The following is a 24,177-nucleotide window of genomic DNA, read 5'->3' as shown; positions in this document are numbered from 1 at the left end:
TGGAACATCCAATTTTTACTTTTTAAAAAAATGACCAGTCACAGCACTGTTTTATTTGGTGAATGGACATTATAATGACTATTAATTCTGGGTCCATATCAAAGTACATGGTGTGTGCATGTTTTTACAAACGCACAAAAAACTCTGTTTGTAAATGGGAACTGGTTTAATAACATGTGTTGAATATTTGCTGGAGAGGAGCAAGTATCCAACTACATTTCCTTACTGTTGTTCTTAAAAGTCAGATGTATCAAACTTTCTCGCACCATTTCTTTACAAGCTTAAGTGGGTTAACTTTTTCCCTAAAAAAAATACTGTTAGAAACCCTAAATTTATATAGATAATTTGTGATACATTTCAGATTCTGATCAGTAGGAATACTCTTATTCATTACTCATTGTGTAAATACTTATCCAGTTAGTAAATACGATACTAAAATATTTTACATTGTATTAACTTTATTGTAAATTTAACCTCATGTCAAATAGTAACTTATTCGCCTTTTTTTAATTAAAGACAAGGATAATAATAAGAAAAACATGAAGCAGCAGATAGTGTAAAAGATCCCTGTGAATTAATCTTGAAGACTCTTATTAATTGTACCTAATTGCATTCAGAATCAAAATATTGAAAAATGAATAATTGCAAATATATTTTTACATCTATCTGTGCTGCAAAGTGGTCTGTGATAAAGACAATAAAGCTTATGCTATAGGCAGCTTTGTATTTGTATCAAACTAGTTTCGTATGCTATATCATAAAACTTTCAGTCCAATCAGCAACTACATTTAAATACTGCAAATTGTAGCAGCAAAACAATAATTCTGCTGATTAGCCTCTTTCCATTTCTTGTAAGTGAACTGTTTATGCTGTTGAGTACCTTTTGAAAAAAGAAAAAGCCAAAACAGCCTTGATTAGTCAAGGAGTAATTGGATGACTTGATTTTAGCAAGAGAATGAATTGGTTGATGATAGCCTGTAACTAAGTGTAGTGGTTCTGTTCAGATGAATACATAACATAACGTCGTCGGATCTTGACAGGTATAACATAAGCATTGCAAAAACCTCTGGAGGTTTAGAGGTAAATTTTGTCTCAAGGAATTTTGAAGCAGATTCTTGAAAGAAGTGGAAGAAAAATGTGTGCGTTGATCGGGTGCTATTTAACAGATGCCTCCTTTTACTACCATATTATGTGCATATTTATCTTTTGTTACTTTACACGTTTGTGCCTGTGTAGGTAAGAAATTTACATTAATAAAATGTTGAGGTTTCTGTGCCCTCAGTGCTATTAGTAACTGACATATGGGTAGCTCTTCCTTCTCTTCTTTAACTGGCAGGTCAGCAACCAGTGAAAATGTTCAATTTTGTGACTGCCTGAGCAGCCATGCCATTTTCCCCCTCTTTTGTTGTCCCAGTTTCTCCAGCCTCACTTGAAGAGCAAAGCAACAGAACCAGACATCACTCACTGACTTTACAGTACAGATTTTTAAAGCTTTTCTTCTTCTCAGAATTATATTTCAACTCTTGAAAAATGAGTACCATTGTAAGGTGGTTTTCCCTAAGGACCTGCAGGTGCATGGAGGGGTTCCTTCTGCACTGCTTTTGGCTACAGATGAAGTCTCAAGACTCATCCTTCCCTGCTAGCCCACATAGTCTAAGAAATGCAGAGAGCCCAAGACAAATCTTTCCTTGAAATAGAACCTTGAGATTCAGGCCCACTGGCAACAGGAGAAGAAACTGGATTTAGGACGGAATAATTTCCAGACCCCTCCCTTTCCATCAGCTTCAGATTAGGTAAGTAGTATTTTGCCCTGTGATAATTTTGTGACTGTCAGATGGTTCCATAAAACTCAATGTGTCTTACTCATGTCCTACCCCCAAAGATTCTTCGACTTTCTGCTTTGATAGCCTTATCTGCAAACTACTAAGTGATTGTGGGGATTTGTCACCAGACTTGTTTCCAGCAAGCCTAAGATTCCTGTCTCCCATTTCTATCCCCTCTTTGTCTTACATCAACAGAAGATAAGGATACATCTTCCTAGCTTGATTGATGTCCTCTAGTGTTTTCCAGAAGAACTGTTTGAAAGGGCGGTTTGGGGGAGGGGGAGCCTCCATATTAAGAACATGGCTAAGACATTTATAATATGACTGGTGAAAAAGGAAGTTAACTCCATCGTAAAGCCCCCCCACTTTTTTTTTTTTTTTGAGGAATCCTTGTTAATTTCTTATTTTGGTAAAAAGATAGTTAATGCTTGTGTGGAGAAACTGAATGAGAGTGGCCCATACCAATTCCATAATTAATCATCATAAATTAGACAGAGAAAACCAGGATGGTTGGTTAGCTTCCTCCCAGATTAGCCCCTCTGACTGTGTGCATTTAGTTTTTACCCTTGAGGTGGGTTGAGCTTTCATGGACTCAACAGTACATAGTGAGCCATTACTAAAGATTTTTTTTTTTTTAATTTTTCCGTTAAACTTGCTTTCCCTAGGATGCAGAATCCACCACTTTGCAAAGCAGTGGGGACAAATCATAGATGTCAGATGGATTCTTCCAGTGCTCTTCATAGGGCACTCCCATTTACAAGAATCTCCACTCATAAGGAAGTCTCCCATCCCCGAAGAGCTAGAAGAATTGGAGAGTAGGGAGAACAGTGGTGCTGTCATTTTATTTTATTAAAGGCACTGTAGACCTCTACCCAAAGAGAACATTTTAAGGAAATAGTTCTTGCCAAAAGTTCCAGGAGCATACACCTTGTGCTCAGTCTCAGTTGAATACTTGTTTGTGTGGTAGGTCCAGATTTTCCGAATTTTGATTTTTAACTTTGTTGAAAAAATTACAAAAAGAATATCAATAACATTTACATTTTAATGCTTTTTACTATGTCTAGTAGCTTTTGGCTTAAATACATGTCATAATGGAGATTCTCGGGAACTTTGCCGGAATAGAGACGGTTGATCTTTGCACGAAGAGACTGGTTTATCTACCATCTGCAGTGACTAAAGTTTGGGACAATGGCTGAAGGATGTCCAATCTGCCACCTGTAAAACTGACGCAGTTGGTGAAGGCTAGTGAAGAAAATTGATATTGTGATAGTTTTAGAGTAGGCAATCTCAAGAATGTAATAGTATGTCCAGTTTTGAAGAAACCCATATTTGGCACCAAATAGTCTGATTTCCAGCCTGCTTCTTTTGCACAAAGTCATTGCAAAAGTGATGTTGAACTCTCTTCAGGAAAGGAGCTGGCACAAAGATAGCAATGTGGGTGGGCTCTGGTTGATTACCTCTGTTTTTTGTTTTTGTTTTGTTCCTTGAATAGAAAACACCCCTCTTCTTCTTCAGCCCTGCTATTAACAACAACCACAACAAGAAGCTTAAAACAGTCAAAGTTGCTGGTGCGTTGATACCATTGCCTGTCATGCAGACAAAAATTCTCATTGTTTCGATGTGCTCTCCCACCTGTCTGTGTATATCCACCTCTCATCTCCCGTCTTACACTTAAATTGTAAGCTCTTTTGGGGCAATGACCACCTCTTTGTGTGTTCAGTGCCTAGCACAATGGCGTCCTGGTCCATGACTGGGGCTCTTAGACACTAACACAAAATACAATTCAGCTATTATTTTTGAAGTAGAATATTGTGATTACAGTAAGATATATTAATGAAACTAGGGTATTGTAGTACTGAAGTTTGTAATTAAAGTCTAAATTCCATCAAATGACAGCATACTTTTTTACTATTACTTTGTGCTGTGTGTGGTATGCTGACTCTGTAGGGAATACGGCATACTTAAGCATCCAACTTTAACTTTGTTTTTGTGTTTTAATTTTTTTTGCTTAATGTTAATTTATTTGGGGTTTTTTTTGTATGAAACTTCCTTATGAACTATTGTTTTCCTTTTACAAGAACATTTTAAATGATTGGATAGGAAATAGTTATTTTAAAAAAGTCTCCTCCAGTATGGTTTCTCACAATCTCGCTTTCAGAGATATTTCCCCTCTTTTAAATAAAAATAATAGTCTAGTTGCCTATGGTCACGAACAGTTTTTGCCTCATTGGCATCACTTGGTCATTTATTACATATTTAGTACTGAAGGCCAGATTTACCAGAATGTTAAGTCTGGTTTGCACCAGTTTTACCAGTGCAGAGCAGACTTGAAGTTGTCTTTACCAGCTGCTTAAGGATTCCCCCTCACAAGAGAGTACTCAGGTGGGATAAGGCAAGGGGAATAGTAGTGGCTCCTTTATTGTCCCAATTCTGGCCCTGTACCCCCACCCCTTCATCTGCCTGCCTGTTGGACTAGCCTCTTGGACCCATTTGCAGCCCTGAGGCTGATCTGTTTTGTGCTGGTCTAGGGCTGATGCTTTTCAGCCTCTGGAACAGGGAGTCACAAAGGTGGCTTAATGCCATGCCGCCTCAGTCCCTCAATTTGTGCCAAGCACGCAGCCAGTTCAGTGAATCTGGGGCTTTGTGTATAGCAATCTTACACTTAAATTATTTTTAATTTCTTATTTTTAGATTGTGGCCTTTGAGTTCATCTCAGTGGGAATAGTTTTGGTTCAACTTGTCTAGACACCCTGATAATTTTTAATATTTCAGATGGGAAGCAGAGAATTCTCTCTGAAGAAAAATAAGCTTTAATTCTTTTAATGAGTTCTAACAAAGAGATTATTAAAATATGGATCATATTGCTTGCCGTGCAATGCAAACACTCGTGGTTGTGACAATAATATATATATCTGAGTATGAAATATTTCTTTGTTTGTATTTATTCTTAACAATGAAATATTTTGTTTACCTGTCTTATTGCAGTAATAAACTGGATTAATGACTATAGGGATTTTTCCACAATGATCCCAGAAATATTTCTTGGCCATGGCCAATTCATTTAAAGTGAACACTGTGTTTCTTGCAGTTTTTTCCCCTCACTTCAGTTTATTTTGCTAATTAGCTGGAGAGGATTTGTACGAGTCCTTTAACAAAGTAGTCTTTTGGTTCCATGATGGATAGTCTTTTTTCATTTAAATAAAGATTATAGCCTCTTTCCTTCTGAAGCTAGTCTTGAAAAAAGTAAACTGCTTTAAACCAAATGCAAAGGTTTAAAGGAACAAGTAACTGGTTTTTACTTCTGTAGAAGGAGGCCCAGAAGGATTTCTCAGTCCTCCATTCCCTGTCTCCCTTTCCACCTCTTCTCCATTTACTCCACAGACTCTTAAAAAAAGGTAAAATGAGTCAGATAAGTTTGTGATGTATCCCAAAAATCAGTTGACTAACTCTTTCTCCTGAAAATCTTTGAGCTAGCTTTATGCTTTTAAGATTAGTTTTCCTCCTCTCCAAAGGGTGAGGGAAAGAGGAGCATTTGAAGGCCTACCTCTACTTGTTAACATTTTTTGGCCCTCTTTGAGGTATTTACTGAATCAGTTGCTCACTGAGGCAGCTAACAAGCCGTTGGTTTTGCCAATTATCGGCACAGCAGCTGCATCCCACTCTCTGCTTGGAGCACATAAGGTGCACACCATGTATATCCTTCACCACCCATAACTCTATCCCCTCAGGCAATGAGAGAGAGGCAGGGACAATCTTCTGCTGCTTTGAATGGGAGTCCTCAGTTCGTCAGAAGGGACGACTCCCTAGCTGAGACACCAACCAGTCCATAGGCAGAGGCTCCAAGACAGCTCACTTGTCACCAGAGCTGCTAGTGGGACCTACAGAACAGCCGTTGCTGCAACTGTGAGGAAGAATTGACATGGAGGTGAAAACTGAAGAAACTTTCATGAAATACTAGGGAGGGAGGAAGCATGGTGTGTCTGGAAGGGGTACTGGGACAAGCACGGGTTAGAAGGATTGAATGGGCAAAGAGTGAAATTCAGAGATTTTGGGGTGATAGGGGTGTACATGAATGGCATAGGATTCACTTTTTTGTGTGCGTGAGTTGTGGATTTTGAAGAAAATAGAATTGATGTGGGTTTTGAAGGGAAGGAATGAAAGAATATGGAATTGATGGAGGCATTTATTTTTATGAAGGGCAGAAAAGTGTTTTATCCAAGGACTATTATGTGTTGTCTATTGAGATAGAGTTTAAATGAGAGTCCCTTTTAAAATTTGGCAGCATATCACTGGTTTGTGTGTACTACATTAAATGTGTTCCGTACTTATTGGCCCATTCACCTACAACATCTGGTCCTTGGAATAGCTTTTCTTTTTCTCAGGATCAGAAATCCCTAATCTGAGTGTCTATATTAACTACAATGTGACATCCTCATCAAGTTGATATATTACGCTAATTACTATATTTCTAATTCTTTTAGATGAAAGGTTCAAAAACAAATGCAGTATTAATTATTTTCAGGGATTGGTCAAAGCTTCTGAAATTCTTGTTTTTCCAGTTAACTCAGAAAGATGCTGGTTCTTATTAAGCAAAAAACCTAACAAAAACCAAAGTTGTGGAAAAGGTCCATCACTTTTTGCGCATTCAAAGTAATCTTTTCTAAGATAGAAATGATATTTTTGCTAAGGTGGAGAAAAATGTTCTCTGTCCAACTAATTTTTATAATGTCATCATTGATCTACAGAAACCTATTTCTTTGCATGATTGTCCCTATGCACTTTTGGTTGTGCATGCACCCAGAACCAAATAATTTTCTCTGTGTGGTCTGTATGTGCCTCTCTGCTCTCCTCATGCTCCGCATCTACGGAATAAAAGGGGCTGCTGGATTGCAACCATCTTGGTTCCTCCTACTGCTCGTGGTCTAGGTTAGAGCTTCAGTGTTCATTCTGACTTCAACTCATTGGTGTCAATAGTTTTTAAAAGTTTTTATAGTTGCTTAGTAGTTAGTTTAACAGAGTCTGGATTCTTATCTTGGACAACCCTCTGGGGCAGGAATCTGTTGCCACCACCCCACCCCCGCCCCAATCTTGCAGTGGTTGTGGAGAGTTTGCCAAGGATACTTGGCTTTAAAAACTGTGATATGTGCCAAGAATAGGACTACCTTTTATTCGCAGATATTTTTCGTAAAAGTCATGGACAGTAAACAAAAATTCACATCCTTTGACCTGTCCATGATCTGTACTATATACCCATGACTAAATCTTGTGGGGGGCAGCCCAAGGGAAGTCATGGGTGCTCTGGCGGGGGCAGTCCTGGACTGCTGCTAGTGCTGGGGTGGGGTAGGGGGTTGGTGGGGCTGGCAGGCTCCTTATCTGGTTTTGTGTGGCTGGAAGCACTGGAAGCAGTGACATGTCCTTCCCTCAGCTCCTAGGCAGAGGTGCAGCCAGATAGCTCTGCAGGACGTCCCCCACCCCCGAGCGCCGGCTTCGCAGCTCCCATTGGCCGGGAACCACAGAAAATGGGAGCTGCATGGGTGGTGCCTGTGGGCAGAGGCAGTGCGCAGAGCTGTCTGGCCACACCTCTGCCAAGGAGCTGAGGGAGGGACGTATTGCCACTTCCTGGGAGCCCCCCGAGGTAAGTATCACCCAGAGCCCTCACACCCTCCTGTGCCTCAGCTCTGAGCCCCCTCTCAAACCCAAACTCCTGCTGGGGGAAGGGAGTGTAGTGGCCTGAGGCTGCCCCAGCAGAGGCCGGTGCAGCTGGCCTAGCGGCTGCCTGAGCACCTCAGGTGGCCCCTGTGCCAACTGCACTGGCTGCTGCAGGAGTCCCGGAGGTCCTGGGAAATCACAGAATCCGTGACCACCATGACAAACTCACAGCCTTAGCCATGAACCTTTCTGATCAGGGACTACAACACCTGTCTATACTGCCTGGGGCAAGAGTATGTCCATTCCAGGTGCAGTGTCTGCATTTTGTTACTGAGTATGATTAATCAGTCCGGGCTGTTTTGGCTCTGTAAGTTCCTCATGGAGGAAGCCATGAACAGTCTCTAAATGCGTCAATCTGAAGAAGGTATGAATGGCTCTTCTTTGGTCCTAGTGGCTCTAAAACATTCATTTCCCCCCTCTGGCTCAAAGAGACTCTGGAGAACAGAGCCAGAGCAAACACTGGCAGATGGATATTTTGGTTGATGCGAAAGTCCAACACTGCCTGAGATGCAAAATTAGGATGCTGCCAAACCAAGTCATCAGGAGACTCATGTTCCAGAGCAGAACCATTTAATGCAGGAAGGACTTCACTTGGACTAGGACTTTTACTTGGGCACCAAAGCCCTCGTCAGTGCTGCCGGATCTGGCATCCTCTATGGCAATGACCCAAGTTACAGAAACAACTCCATTTATTCTGGGTCACTGCTTGACCTGGATGTTCCACTGTTACCGAGTCACCTCTCCTCTCCAGAGCTCAGTGCCCAGCATTGGGACTTTAGCTGGTACTGATGTTGCTATGGTACCTATCTCCATCCCTGTCCACAGACTGTCTCCAGTACATCAACTAAGAGAGGCAGGTCACCACTTTCTTCTCCAATACTAGGACTCATCCTCTGAATTGGAAGAGGACTACAGCAGACACCCAGTTCTGAACTATGCCCTCAGAAACCCCTCAACAGGATAGAGCCCAAATAGGACACTCCAGGGTTCCTTACCACTCCAGTATGAGAGAATATCACCCCTACACACTCTGGTACCCTGCCCTCTGGAATCCTGTATCAAGGAGTTATGAGATTCCACAATGGTAGTTGAGTCCCAGAAGATATGTGGGCTTAACACTCAGCACTTCACATTGTGGTACAAGAGACCCAAGCAGACCTAGGGTTCCCAGAATAGAAGAGTAACTTTCTCAGCCTTTTCAGGAAACACAAGTCCGGAAAAATGATGATGAAGAGCAACTGAGCAGGAGTCTGTGCCTGTGAAATTGTCCTCTTCTTCATTGAGCAAGGCAGTGATTCCAGCTGTCCCACAATACCCCAATGATCTTAAAGCTTTTCAGGACTTGCGTAAGAATGGCAAAAAGAAAAGGAGTACCTGTGGCACCTTAGAGACTAACCAATTTATTTGAGCATAAGCTTTCGTGCTGTAGCTTATGCTCAAATAAATTGGTTAGTCTCTCAGGTGCCACAAGTACTCCTTTTCTTTTTGCGAATACAGACTAACATGGCTGTTACTCTGAAACCTGTAAGAATGGCAGAATCACTTGGGATTCCCCTGGAAGAGGGCCAGAAAGCACCACAGAAGCTGCTGGACACTTGCATAGCTTGGGTTGAGCAGAGTGTTGCTTCCTGTTAATGAGGCCATCCTCAAACCTGCCAGGGTTCTCTGGCACATACCAGCCAGTATCCCAAGTGGGCTGAGAAGAGGTATTTTGTATTTGCAAAAGGGTCAGACAACATATTTTTTCACCTGCCTCCCAACTTGGTGGTATCTGCGGCCACCAAGTGTAGCCAACAAAGACAACCCAGATCTAGGCCTCATGAGAAGAAAGCGAACAGACTTTACCCCTTTGTCAGGAAAGTGCATTCCAAGGCATCTCTGCAGTTTCTAGTCTCAAAACTGCCAAACTTGATGGCCAAATATGATTACACCATCTGCCACAAGCTGGCTGCCTTTGCCAATAAGATGCCTCAGGATGCTAGAGACAGGTTCCAGGCCCTGATTAATGAAGGAAAACTGGTAATGAAATTGCGCTTCAGACTGCTTGAGAAACAGACACAGTAGCAGGATTCACGGTCATGGCTGTGATGATGGGATGCTCGTTGTGGCTCTCCTCCTCAGAAATCCTGAAGGAGGTTCAAACGAGAGTGGAGGACCATCCATATGAGTGCAGTGCTCTATTCAGAGCATGATGAATGAGGTTTCCACTTCTTGAAGGAGTCCCTGGGTATCACTGGGTATTTATAGACCTGCAATCAAAAGAAAACCCCTTGAGCCACAGTGTAGATGATGCCACACCTACCTTTTATCACCAGTGGCAGCATGAGCCACTGTGTAAGCATCAGAGGAAGCAAAGAAAGGGTATCCAAGGTCAACTATCTTTCACCTTTCAACCGTCATCACCCTTAAGACCAACGTTTTGATGGGACCCTCAAAAGCTGCTCACCAACTGTCCTTCTGGATCTACACAACCTTTCTGGTCTTTCTTTTCCCTTTGAAGGCTGACTTTCTCACTACCTGTCTGCCTGGACAGAAATCATAATTGACAGATGAGTACTAAAGGTCATTTCCTTGGTGTACACGATCTAGTTCTCTTCCCTATCCTCTTTTAGGACCCATCTCTCAAGACAGAGGGAGGGACGATAGAACGAATGCCTCTGACAGCAAGGGGAAAGCAGTTTGAGGTTCCTTGACTTCCCCAAGAAGATAGGGGATGGAGGCCCATTCTGGACGTCAGGGAACCGAACAAATTCATCTCTAAAGTTCAGAATGGTGACCCTGTTAGCCTCTATCCATCACTAAATCCAGACTATTAGTTCATGATCCTTTATCTCAAAGATACCTACTTTAATATAGACATTCAACAGTGTATTCCTGAGATTTGTGGCCAGTCAACAGCACTAGCGATACAGAATTTCTTCCCTTTTGAGCACTTGATGGCACGTAGAGTGTTTACCAAGGTACTGTCAGTGGTAGCAGCTCACTTGTTGGAAAGGGGCAATGTTTTACCTTTACTTAACCAGCTGGTTGCTGAAGGGACTTCTTACCAGAAAACATGGGAAGTAACCAGTATGTTTCTACATCTATTCAAGAATTTGGGCATCAAGGTGAACCTGGAGAAGTCCACCCTGGAACCCTGCAATCCATATAATTCACTGGGGCAAGGTTGGATGCTGTTACAGCCAGGGTTTGCTTACTGGTAGTGCCCTGCGCAGATACAAAATTTTATATCCATTGTGGCATATTGCCGGCACTACTTTGATGGGTCTCGTGCTTTCTCTTCTTGGGGAGGGTTCAGGTTCTCGCCCCTAAACTGGAGTATTAACTGTCCCACTAGTGTCCTAGAGGAGGGGAGTGGAGAGGGAGGGACCCGGGCCCATGCTCTACTCCGGGTCCCAGCCCAGGGGCCTTAGGGATAGCAGTAAACCACTTAAACTAGTGGTTCCTTCCCCTGGGCTACTTCCTTCTCCTGCCCTTCAGCTTGTGGGACTTCCTGCCCTCCTTCTGCACAAACCAGGTGTCCCTTTACCTAGGGTCTTGGTGGTCTTAGCCCACCACAGCACTTCTCCAAACTCTCCTCTGCTTCCCTCCAAACTGCTCTCTGCTCCAAAACCAATCCACTCTGTTTCAACTCCCCCAAACTGCTCTTTGCTCCAGTGCCAATCCATTCTGCTTCAACTCCTCCAAACTGCTCTCTGCTCCAACACCAATCCACTCTGCTTCAACTCCTTCCCTTGTCTGATTGAAGCAGGGGGTTTTTATCAGGTGATTGGCTTCAGGTGCTTTAATTAATCTATAGCAAACTTTCTTCCCTCTACAGGGAATAAGGCTCCCTTCTAACACTCTCCTGCTGCCCTCTGGCCATGCTGTGTCACACCGTGGATATAAATAGATATCCACAGATCTGCAGTACTCTAGTAGGAACTGTGGTGGCAAAAGCAGCAGCATCTCCAGCTGCTGCTCCCAGGAGCCAGCATACCGTGTCCTCTGGGGCAGACACCAGACTCACCAGCAGCTGTCCCTGGTCACGTTAATGTGTGCAAGTGGCTCGCATGCCTGGACAGGAATCCCTTCCACTCAGCAGTCTGTATCTCCTGTCCAGGAGCTTGCAAGCTGCTTGCACACACTAGCACAAGCTGCTTGCACACACTAACGCAACCTGGCAAAGCTGCTGGTATGCCTGGTGCCCGCCCTTTGGGTGAGGCTGGACTGGTATAACCACAGGGGAGAAGCTGCCGGTGCAGGGCACTGGCTCCAGGGAGCAGCTGCCCAACATGCTGCTGCTTTCGCCACTGCGGTTCCCAGTAGAACCCTGCAGCTCCATGGATACAGATTTATATCCGTGGATGCGGATATAAATTTTGTATCCACGCAGACCTCTACTTACTGGAGGATTGCTTCCTCTCCGTCACTGGGTTCATTTAGGGAATCTGAGCCCAGATCGTCCAGATGATCTTGCCTGGTATTGTTGAGCCATATGGCTGTGTACACTTACGTGACCCCATTAGTAAGACTTCACCTCAGATGTCTACAAATATTGTCTATGTGCCAGGTAAGCACAGTGTTAACCTGCTAGTCATGATTCCGCAAAGAATCTTCACTCCCTTTTGCTGGGAGGACGGACGTAAAGTATGTGTTTGGGTACTATTCCATCTCCCTTCTTTTAACCACGTCTTTGACCACAGATGCATCCCTATTAGGTTGAATTTCGTACATGGAGGAACAGGTTGTCCAGAGGTATAGTCCCCTCATGATTTTACACTTCACATCTATCTGTGGGAACTGAGAGCAGTCAGATTAGACTGCAAACAATTCTTCCCACACATCTGCAGTCAGTCAATCCAGGTATTATGGGACAATATGATTGTGGTTTATTATCTCAACAAGTATGGCAGAGCAGGTGCTTCACAGCTCTGTTTGGAGGCTATTGCCCTCTGGAACTGGTGCATTCCAATGCAGATTACCCCAACTGCCAGGGATTCATAATACTGCACTGGCAGATTCTCAGAGCAGATACTTTTCCATGACCTGATTGGGTGGCATGGGGTCTCCCATCCACAGATCTCTTCATGTACTACGTGAACAGCAAGTGCAAGAAATTGTACTCCAGACGGGGTTGTGGCCCAGACTTTCTCAGAGAGACATTTCTCATACAGTGGTTGGGACTCTTGTGGTATGTGTTATTCCCGATATCTCCTCTTACCTTGTGTTGAGGAAAACCAGACCAGTCAAGGCACAAGTCATTCTTCTAGCACTAGATTGGGCCTGACTGTTCTGGTACCCAGCCATGCTTCACCTGAACGAATCATATTTGGATGCATTTCAGTGTTGGAGAGGGCCTGTTTGTCTGATGTCCAGGCAATGCTGAGAACAGCAGTAGGAAGGACTTCACCAGAAAATGTTTTATAAATGTTACTCCTCAGAGGATTCTGCGCTGCTGCACACATACAGAGTTCATGAGTTCCCCCAGATTTTTTTTTTTCCCTCCTCAGAAAATACATTCACCTGGAGAGGCGCTGCAATTACCTTTCACCTCCCAAGGGCTGCTGTGGTGCCAGAACAGAAAGCAGCTAGCTCACGGACAGTAGCAGCCATCAGCCGGCCGTGTTCCTCACAGCACCCTGCCCGTGGGGCCAGATTAGGAGGCATGGGCTATGGGGGAAGGGAGGACAGACAGTGGGGCACATGAGGCTGCTGGTGGGGGGTCACATAGAGTGGGATTCAGAAGGGCTACTGAGGGGGACAGACTGGGGCAGGGGCGGAATGGGGGTGCAGTGTCACATGGGGATGTGGGAATAGGGGCAGTTGTGCCTGACTGACTGAATGGGAGAGGCTAGAGGTCAGCCAAGGTCTGCATGGGGGAGGTTGTTGAGAGAACTCCTACAGTCTCTGTTGTCCGTAGGAGCTTATTTCAGAACAGTTTAGCCTCCTGTCCTGACAGGGGCCTGTCTTCCCCTCCCAGGAGGTGTTTCTATAGTGGCAAGTTGGGGGGGAACCCGGGCCCGCCCTCTACCCCTGGTTCTGGCCCAGGGACCCTAGTGGTAGCAGCTGTTGGCAGCCGACCTTTCACTGCCAGAGTTGCTACATTTCCCTGGGACACTTCCCCACAGCTCTCCCGCTTATCTCTTCTTCACCCTTATCTTAGGGCTCCCTTACCAATGGTTTGAGGGTGTCTTCATTAACCAGCCCTTCAGCCGTACTTCCTCTCCTCTGGCTCCCTGGCTCTCCTCAGCCTGACAGGAGTGAGCCCTTTTATAGTACCAGAAGGGCCTTAACTAGAGTCAGGTGTTCACATTACCTCAGTGGTCTCACCTGACTCTTTGCAAGTTAATTGGAGTCAGGTGTTCTCATTAGCCTGGAGCAGCCTCTGCTCTGGTCAGTCAGGGAACAGAAAACTGCTAATCCAGTGGCCAGTATATCTGCCTTCGACTATTTTGTTGTACCCAACTGGCTTGGGTCTATCACAATTGTTAGATAGACTTGTGGACAGGTATTTTCAAATAATTTACCAAAATAATTGAAACTGGCATGATTATGTAGTGTTATTTTGACATGTAAAATATGCAGAATTTTAAAATATTGTGTGCAGAATTTTTGGGTGCAGAATTCCCTACAAGTAATGATGTGGACAATATTTCAGTTTTGTGTAACCAGTGAGTAATTGCCTCTTTACAGGCTAAGATCCCAGACATGTGAATTACAACTTGTCATTAAAATCCTTGGGATTATCTGTTAGCTCCATCAAAGTACACTTGCAGCCATCAGCACCAATATACGCCAACTCTGTGTATTCCTGCCCAGTTCATGAAGGGTTTGATTTGCATCTTTCCTCTTGTGATGAAACTGGTACTGCCCTAGGACTTGAAACTTGATAAACCCTCACTAAGCCTCCTTTTGAGTCCCTGGTGTCCTGCTCTTCTCTGCATCTTTCTATTAAAGTAGCATTTCTGGATAGAAGAGTTGGTGAACTGGGGACACTCATGGCTGATAATAGTCCCTCACCACCTGCCTCTTCCCCCCTCCCTCCCATCCCCATATACAAGGATAAGGTTTCTATGAGGCTGCATCCTAATTTTGTGTCTCAGGCAATGTTGAACTTTCGCATCAACCAAAATATCCATCTGCCAGTTTTACCCTAAACCCTACTCAGGCAGAGAAGAGATGGCATGGCAGTCACTGAACGTGTGTAGGGTTCTTGGCTTCTACCTGTCTGAAAGTCCACTAGAGACACTTCATTTCATTCACAGAACTTTAAAAAGAAGAGGCCATCTCATCCCAGAGGCTGTCAGAATGCTATGAGGTGAACATCACCCTTGAGGCCAGCATAAAAACTCACTCGACTAAAATTCAGGCAGCTTTGATACCTTCTTTAGAGATGTTTCTGTTACTGACATTTGCAGATTAGCAGCTCGGAATTCTGTTCACACTCTTGCTAAAACACTATGCACTGGTACAAGCAGCTGCTTCTGATGCCTCTATAGGCAGGGCAGTTTTGGAATCAGTTATATTACTGGACTCTAGGTACCTAACACATCATAAAGATGGTGTTTGTGAATCATCTGAGCTGCACTACACATAGGGACGTCACTCGAAAGAGGGGTACTCATCTAGTAGTAACTTGAGTTCTTCAAGATGTGTTGTCCCTATGTTAGTATACTGCAGCTCTCTGTCCTTGCTGCCTGCTTTCCGCTTTTGGGAACTTGCAGTAGGGAATGGACTAAAATGGCAGTAGTCCAGCAGCCCCCTTTATTCTCTTGATGCAGAGCATGAGGACAGCAGGGTTGCATATATGGACCCACAGGGAAACTGCTAAAGAAAATTCTCTCGTCTGGGCATATGGCGCACATGCACAACTTGAAGTGTACTACACATAGGGATAACACATCTTGAAGAACAGAAGTTATTACAAGGTGAGTTACTCCTTGTTAATAACATTTCTGTTCATATCCAGATGTTATATTGCTAACCTTGGTGTATATTCAAAATGGTTTTTGGTTGCAAGTCTTTTAGTTTTAGGGAGCTAATTGGTATGCTTTAGAGAATTTGAGAAGAAAGGGTTTCCCAAACTGCTGTTAGCATTTTCTACAATGTGAAAATGGTTTGGACATTGTGTATCTTCATTTATTCCATCTGTAAGCTACACACCTGCTGTTGTACCTGAATAACTTAGACATTCTTATCATGTTTATCATGACGTTTATTTAAAACGTTTAAATTTAATCCTTTTATTCTAAAACCACTCTCTTCAGTAATTAATTTAAAAGTGAAAACTGTTGAAATGTGATAGAACGTTAGTTTTCTGTACAATCTAGCAATTGTGAAGTATTGTTTTTAATTTAGAGTAGAAAATACCTTGCGCTAAATTTGGTGCAGTAAGAGTGAAGTCCATTGATTTATTCCTTCACAAGATGGTCACATTTGGTGAGCTACATTCCAGAAATTCAGTAATATTCAAAAGTATATTAGTTTTGTTTTTCAAGCTGTCTTTTAATTTCTAAGTAAATTTTTGTGCTAAGGAATTTGTATAGTGGGGTCATTACAATTAAATTGATCCATGAATACTTCACAAACTTCCCCCACTCCCCCCCATTTAAAAACTTCCTTAGGTTTTGTTCATTTTTTGTGATGCTGTTCCTTATCTGATAATTTTAAGAGTAAATCACAGTTGAATTATGTTGCCACATTGTCTTCAAAAGGGCATAAAGTCAGTACACATGCTTCAATAATATCTGGGTTTTTTTACCCTTATGTTTCCGGTTGGCAATTTGAAATTATGGCTTCAGCTGCACTTTAAATATGTGATAATAGATGTGTTTCTAATAAGGGCCAGCACCATTTTGTTCAGATGCTGTGAATGGTTGTCACTCATATATGACAAATGCACCTTCCTCCGCTTCTTTGATGATCTCTGAAAAACCATACCCTCAAATCAGGGCGATGAAATTAGCTGCTGTGTAAATTGTGTGTCTGAGTGGTTCATTATCCAATCACCATCAGAACCACAGTGATAAAGTAGATTGAAGCAGGGAAAAGGTCTGCCAGATGATTTCAGGCCTTTTTCTAAATCCTGTTTCCCTTGGAAACCCTAGACAACGTGGTTCAGAACTTCAAAATTCTTTGGCTAGAACTTCCTATGTATATTTTATGTACAAAATTTGTGGCTAATGATAGTGTTACGATGACTCTTTCATTCTTCAAACCACCATTAAATATTTTAATCAATACAAAGGTATTTTCAATTGGGGTACCATGTTTTACTGCTGATAGTGGAGACATTTTTAAGTAAAATGGCCCTGACTTTCAGGAAAGTGCTTAAATCCATCCTCATTCGGGAAAGCACTTGAGCATGTGTATAAACTTAAGTGCTTTTCTGAATTGGGGCTGGTATGACTACTGTTCAGTACATGTCCCTGTAAAGCTTGAAATAATGGGGTAACCACATTAGTTAAGAATGAATTGCTAAGCACTTGAAGTACTATAGTGTTGTAAATTAACATATTAAATATTGTGCAGAATATTGTAGGCAACTGTTCTGCACTGGGAGAAGAATGGTCTTTTTTTCTCATCTCTGACTTTCTATTATTATTATACTTTAATGTTGTGTTTTGTTTATTTAGGTTTAATACTTAAATTAAGTGTTCTTTTGTTCTAGGATCATTTGAAAATGATGATATCACTCATGTTGAAGGAAGTGTAGATCCTGTTCGTGACATTGAAATAATACATGAAGAACTTAGACTTAAAGATGAGGAAATGATCATTCCAATTATAGACAAACTAGAAAAAGTAGCTGTGAGAGGAGGGGACAAGAAATTAAAACCTGAATATGTAAGTAAAAAGTGTGCTGTTAAATGTATCATTATTTCCTGTACAAGTATGTTTTCATTTGTGTTCACACTTTTAAAAATCATTATAATGTAAAAGATTACCATTATTTCTGTATTTATTTTAAAATTATCACTGCTGCGAGGTCTGTTGGGTTAAAATCATTAAAATGAGCTTTGTTTTCTGTTGATAACCTAAGTTTACACTGAGGGAGCTAGATGCACTCCATTTAAAGTGCTCTGACATAACTCAATCCAGTCTTGCTCAAAATGAGGGAGATGATACTGACCTTTAGTGTAATTTGAAAGCTCATACCCGCCTCGACAGATATCCCAGCTCGTGCCTCTGTGTGCATGACACTACAAAATCTCAACTTGCATCCAGATAGCCTGTCACTTATAAGTAGGATGATATTCCCATTTATAAATCTGTAATAGAGATGTCTATAACCTGATCAGACTTGATCATTTCAGAGCTCAGCACGTAGTCTTCAGCTAAGCACCAAAGGCCTAAAAAGTCCTCCAGAGTTTGAAATTGGGATTTGCTCCCAAAATCTGAACAAATTCTGATGCTGTGCTATTCCCAGTGATTGGTGTCTAGGATCACTTGTTTGATTGGCTCTTGATCTCATTGAGAGAGGGCCCACAGTTGGAGCGTTCTTGTTGAGCATGCTAGCATGAACATGTGCAAAGCATTGTGGGGGTGCCACATCATGTCCATCCTATGCTGGGGAAGGAGAAGTCCCTCTTTTGTAGCCCAGCATCTCCCACAATTCTAATAATAGACTATTTCACTCTTGTCTGTAGTTTCCGGAGGCAGTTCAAAGCTGCAGCACAGCCTGTGCTAGCCATGCCCCTTTCTCTGTCCTGCTGCCAGATATTGTGCTGCCATGACTGTAGTCAAGTGGCAGTTCACTTTGCTCCTGACTTTTCTGTAATAGCCTATTTTATTCATTTTTGGGGGCAGTAGTAAGCAGCCTTTCTTTATTCTTCCTTCTTCCGTATTGAGCAGTGCAGTGGTCATAGCCACTGGAGATGGTACTATAGTGCATCCCTGCTCTCCTCCCCCAACCACTCCCCAAACATGGCAGAGCTGTTGTTCAGACACCAAGGTATATCCAAAAAGTGTTGTATTTGTGAGGCACCTTTAACATCCTCTTTGGAGGGTGAATTGTGCCCTGCCTTTTCTCAGTTAGCTGACCCTGCACTGCTAGGGCACAGGGCTTTGAGAAGAATGGGCATGTCGGGTCCCCTCCTCTGTGACCCAAGAAGCTGAGACTCCAGCACAGAACACCCGATATGGAGTTGCAGAGTAGGGATGAGGACGACGCCAGCTAGCCAGTCTTGGGGAGAGCAACAGGGATCGTACTCAACTCCCTTTCTTGCCAGCTCAAACGGAATTCCAGCAATGTGACCATCCCTGGTATAAGAGGAGTGGAACCCCAAGTGGGGGCGACATTGAGGGAGACCTTTCCAGGGGTCTCAAGGTATTGCATAAAGCAAACCACAAAAGACCATGCTCTAGCCACAGCTGGTTGGCACTGTTGCAAAGCAGGTTAAGAAGGCTAAAAAAAATCTGAAAAGGTACCAAGAAGTCTTCTGACTCAGACACCTCTTCCTCTAGTACCGTTCATGTTCTGAACAGGACATGTAAAAAATGCAACAGTGTTCCCCATGCGACGTTTGAAATAGGACAAGGCTAAAGGCAAATACCTGCTTCGCAAGACAAGAACAGTGCCTTCCTGGATGACCTTAAGGCCATGAACACCTGACTTCCAGTCCAAACTTAAGAAAATTTCCTTAGCAACAACATTTGTTGGCAAATGCTTCAATGCATACAATGTGATTTTTTTTTTTTTTTTTTTTTTTTTTGGGGCAGGGCCATGGTATCCATTTGAGAAAGCTGGGGGCCACATGTAGTTTCACCCCTGGAAGAGGTCAATACTCACTCCAAACAAATACTGTCTTCATCTAAATTCACAGATTCTCTCCTCTTTGGGGAAAAACTAGACAAAATATTTGCAGAAAATTCCACCAAACCAAAATAGTCCTTCCTCTTCCCTCCTCACTCAGTGCTCTAAGGAGGGACTATAAACCTTATAGACACAAATGTTCCTTTTGTCCAATTTTCTCACAGAAAGACTTGCAGAAAGATAACAGGTATATCAGGGTAAGCCCAGAACTGGGGAATGCGTGGAAAATCCAGAGATGGTTCCGTTGACTGTAAGAGCCCACTATGACAATGAACAAATGTGCCTTCTCCCAATTGGGAATCTAGAAGGCAGAATTTTCTCAGAAGAATGGTTCGTATTGATCAGACTGACAGAAATGGGCAAGAGAGATAGTGAGTTGCAGATACTCCCTTGAACTAAGAGCTCCATCCCATACCTTCTCCACCCAGTCCCCCATCTTGAGCAACCCTGTCATGTGAGCTGGTGTTAAATTAAATCTCGCGTCTACTGGACATAAGAGCAATTGAAGGAGTTCCTTCAGAAGAAAATTTCTTAGGTTTGTACTCAGTTTTGTTCATTGTCTAAAAATGTACCAATGGAGTCAGAGCCATCTTTATATTGATAGCGTTTAGTTTATAGTTTTCAGAAGTTCAGGATGGTCTCACTAGCAGGCATTATTAGAGATTGATTCTTGGCTCTCAACCTACAGGATGCCTACTTCCACATCTCAATTCGACCGTTTTGGGAGATTCCTCCGATTTACCTTTGGCAGGACTATTATCAGTACAGAGTGCTCCCATTTGGCCTCTTGTCTGCACCCAAACTATTCTCCAAGGTCCTCTCCATCTGCTTCTGGGGGAATTCTGTGCTATTGCACATGCAGAATTTGCACAGAAATTAATGTTATGTGCGCAGAATTCCCTTTTTCTCACACGGAAATGGGCTGCAGCGCTACTGGCTGCCACTAGGGGCTGCTGGACCCGGCAGAGCTCAGCTCACAAATAGAAAATACTGCTGCTAGTGGGAGAGAGCTGGAGAGTTCCTGGCCCCTGTAGTTCTCAGCACACCCTGAAGGAAGGAGGTGGTGTGCAGGAAACGACATACAAGCCCGGGAACTAGCATCAGGCTGTTTCTCCCTGTAGATCCTTTGGCTCTGGGGGGCAGGGTGTGCAGGTGTCTGGGCTGGGGTGGACCCCGCAGCTGAACTCCGGTGGGGAGGGGGTGCATGCGAGTGTCTCGGTGGGGGGCAGGGGAGTGTATGGGTTGGGTGGTACCCTGCAGTTGGGCTCTGGGGAGTAGGGGGTGTGTGTGTGTCTCCCCCTCCCGCTGGGCTCTGATTGTGGGAGGTGGAGGCAGAGAAACTGATTTCTTCAACTCTACTCCTTGGGGAATTTTTTTTGTGTATATTGTTACAGACATAGTTGCTGACAGGTATTTTGAAATAACTTACCAAAGTAATTGAAACTGGTGTGATTATGTAGTGTTATTTTGACAAATAAAATATGCAGAATTTTGCAGAATTTTTAATTTTTGGCACAGAATTCCCCGGAGTATCCATTGTAATAGCACACTTCAGTTTACACTGGTGTTCACTATGTTAGTTCTCCAATCACAGCGAACCTTTTTAGTAGAAAATGTAAACAAAAAAGGTATTTATCATTTCAGCCATTGCTATGTATTTCTGTTGTTTTTTCATCCTCATTGAGCAATGGACCTACTTTGTCCTTGGTCTTTCTCTTGCTTCTAATGTATTTGTAAAATGTTTTCTTGTTATCCTTTATGTCCCTAGCTAGTATAATCTCATTTTGTGCCTTGGCCTTTCTGATTTTGTCCATGTATGCCTGTGTTGGTTTTTATATTCTTCCTTCATAAATTTGACCTAGTTTCCACTTCATGTATGACACTTTTTTTTTTTTTTTTTTTTTGGAGTTTCAAGTCGTTGAAGATCTCCTGGTTAAGCCAGAGTGGTCTTTTACCATACTTCCTATGTATTGTTTGACTATGCAGAGAGAATGACAGGAGACATTAGATATGGGTTTAATCAGGCCGCAGCTTTATTATTATAATAAGCCTGGGACTAACCCAGCAGATAAAATGTGCAGTGCATGTGAAAATCCCCACAATTCACTTTGGGGGAGGGAGAGGTGAGTGCTTTTTTCCAGCTCAACCTCCCCCGCCCCCCCCCCAGTCCCTTCTGTTTTGTCCCTCCAGCAGTTCCCTGGCAAGGACCTTACTAATTCCGGGCAGGGGGAGGGGAGGTTCCACCTGCTCCCCCCACCTTTTTATCCAGGTCCCTCCAGCAATTCCCTTGCCAGGACCTTACCAGCCCCGCTCATAGGAGGGGTGAAGGTATAATGATGGAGGGTTGGCTCCCTGCTGTACCAATGAGAGGAGTCCCCAACTGCCCCCAGCTTGCTCAGTTACCAAACACCGCTCCTTAATTCCTTTTGCAAGCCATTTATCCGTTCTTTTGTGCCTTAATTTATGGACTACCTGCACTGAATGTCCGTTAGTTTGGCTACCTCCTCCCCACTGGGTTCCCAGATATCTCCCAGTGCCCTCTTTTATATCAACCAAAAATATAGCAACACCTGAGTCTGACCGGTGCACCCCATCCTCCCGAAATATCTCCGGTGCCCCATAGAGTATGCCAGGATGTGAAATTACTGTCCCCGCAAGGGCAACAAGAATTTGACCACTTCCCAGTTCACATACTTCCTGGTTTTGTTCACCTTGGCAGGGTTCATGGCTCTCCGCTAGACCCTGCGCTGAAGCATATCTGACCAGACAATGTTAACACCCGGAAAAATTACCAGGATCTGCATCCGGTCCCTCCTAGTTTGAAGGATTAACTCTGCCGCCTTTAGTGTTCCCAGATCATTTTCTCCCAAGTGTATCACCAATATATCCGGTGGCCGCTGACGTGCCCGCACAGCATACAACAGCAATATCAGTTGATCCCATAACATGCCCCTCCGTGCGTGCCAGCTGAGTAATGCTTCACCACCAAATCCCAGTTGGGAGCCCTTGGGCAGGCTGGATGCGTGTCTATGCACCCAAAACACAATACTGTGCCCACAGATCCACACCCTCCTGTGTATGGCTGGTTGTCCCGTATCTGAAATGAGAACACAACCAATCAGTGTTGATTTTCCACCTGTGGTCTTGCATATATTCGGTATGCATTAGACTGCCAGCGCCTGATTGCCTGAATAGCCTCTGCTTCCATATCTATCTGCACTGCTGCCGTAGCTGCCCCTATTCTGAATGAGTGAGAACCAAATTCATGGGCTGGCAGCCCCAACCTTGTTAGCCCCCATCTCAACATGGTAATCAATTGATATGCCATGAGGGGACTCCCGTCTCTGTGTACAGAAAGGGGGCCTTCTACCGTATTGCCATATAGGCCCTTAATGCCCAAATGGGGCAGAGCCCAGGCTCGCTCCCTCCCATAGGGTAACGAATGCACCCCAGCCGACTGGATCAGTCTTCAACCTTTGCAAATGTAGTATCGCTGCATGCTTGTGCCAGCTTATATCACGAAATTCCAAAGCCTTTCCTGTGGAATCCCTGATGGACCCAGGCACTAGCTCACTGATCCTGAAAGCACCAAAAAATGCTGTCAAGAATGCTGCCCTGAATAGGGACACGTGTCATATGTAATAGCGCACACCGAGGATGTGAAGGAGGTCCCTGAGCGTGGAAACCCTGATGGGATGACAGGAATCCTCCATGGGTCCACCGCTACGTGACCATCCCACCAAAAACCTTCGAACTAAGAAACCCCCACAAGGATCTGGGTAGCCATTTAGCCTACTGACAAGTGTAATGGCCGAAAGGCGATTTGAAATTGTGGAGGACACCAGTTGACGGGTTGCCAGTGACAGCATGTACCGCAGCACCTGTTCCTCTGTAATGGGCCACATTGCCGACTGCCCTTCCTGCTCCTGAAATTGTATGAATGCATTAAAACTTTTCTCATAGCGGTGCCACGTGCACGTGCCACTGATCTCTGGACTGCACTTACAACTGTGCTACGCCGTGGTTCCCTACCGTGAACAGCATTTGTCTGGGTTCGTGGATGGCGATCCCTGCCCTGTGTGTCTACCATTGCTCCTGAAATTACCTGAGCGGGATGTCCTGGATCTGCATGACCTGTTCCGCTTTGTACAGCCTGTAGTGCTGTGGAAACGACCTCATACACAATACATTTAATTACTCGTATCAGCTCCATGCTAACTGGTCCCCCATCAGATGCCGCTAGCTCAGCTGGGTGAGTGAGAGCTGCATCTGGAGCCCCCATTTTCCCAAGCCTGATAAGCTGACTTTGATGCTCCAGCGTACTACCCCAGGCACCCCCAGCCACTTGCCCTTGCTGTGTGGACTGTGCCTCTGGCTTGCCCTGTGTGTGATTTGATTGCTTTCTGGGTTCCTGTGGTAACTAAACTAACTTGGGGGGGTAATGCAAATTCCCCCCATCCTGTTGTGTTCTGGCTACAGCAGAGGAAAACTGCGCCATGATTCCCCAAACATTCATGTACACTGCAACGTACACTGCAACTGCTATGGGAGGCGCCCGCTCCCCTTCTCCTTTTTCTTCTTGTACCTATACCTCCTCTAATGAGCTCTGCCTCCCTTTGTGAATCTGTTCTACTATTGCTACCCAGTTCCACTGGTGCCAGAGGAAAAGGAGAATGAAGCCTTTCCTTTTGTGCCTTCCTTTCCCCTTTTTGTGTCCCCGTGGAGCCAGGCTGAGACTGCTTACCAGCTCCTGCCCCTCTGCCTCCTTGACTAAAACAGGGAATGGCTTGTAGCCCCCATCCACTTCCTATCCCCCAGTCCAGCCCGATCACTGTTTTCCCAGGGAGT

The 24,177-nt window shown here is 43.9% G+C and overlaps 1 protein-coding gene across 5 annotated transcripts in view; it reads left to right on the top strand.

The window, feature by feature from the left end:
- The window catches only part of OLA1 (Obg like ATPase 1), a 201,560-nt gene that overhangs the window by 92,075 nt on the left and 85,308 nt on the right, over positions 1-24,177 (top strand). For 4 of the 5 annotated variants that reach the window (XM_073305886.1, XM_073305885.1, XM_073305884.1 and 1 more), the window contains one exon: positions 17,185-17,360. In XM_073305886.1, coding sequence (XP_073161987.1) covers positions 17,185-17,360 — 176 coding nt within the window. Of the gene's footprint in view, positions 1-5,570; positions 5,749-17,184; positions 17,361-24,177 lie in introns of those variants that run through there. The other variant, XM_073305888.1, reaches the window with a different exon arrangement.

This window comes from Lepidochelys kempii, chromosome 11 (assembly GCF_965140265.1).
Source record: "Lepidochelys kempii isolate rLepKem1 chromosome 11, rLepKem1.hap2, whole genome shotgun sequence".
NCBI lineage: Eukaryota > Metazoa > Chordata > Testudines > Cheloniidae > Lepidochelys > Lepidochelys kempii.
Note: the sequence above shows the minus strand (reverse complement) of the source record. Positions and strands in the feature narration are given on the sequence as shown.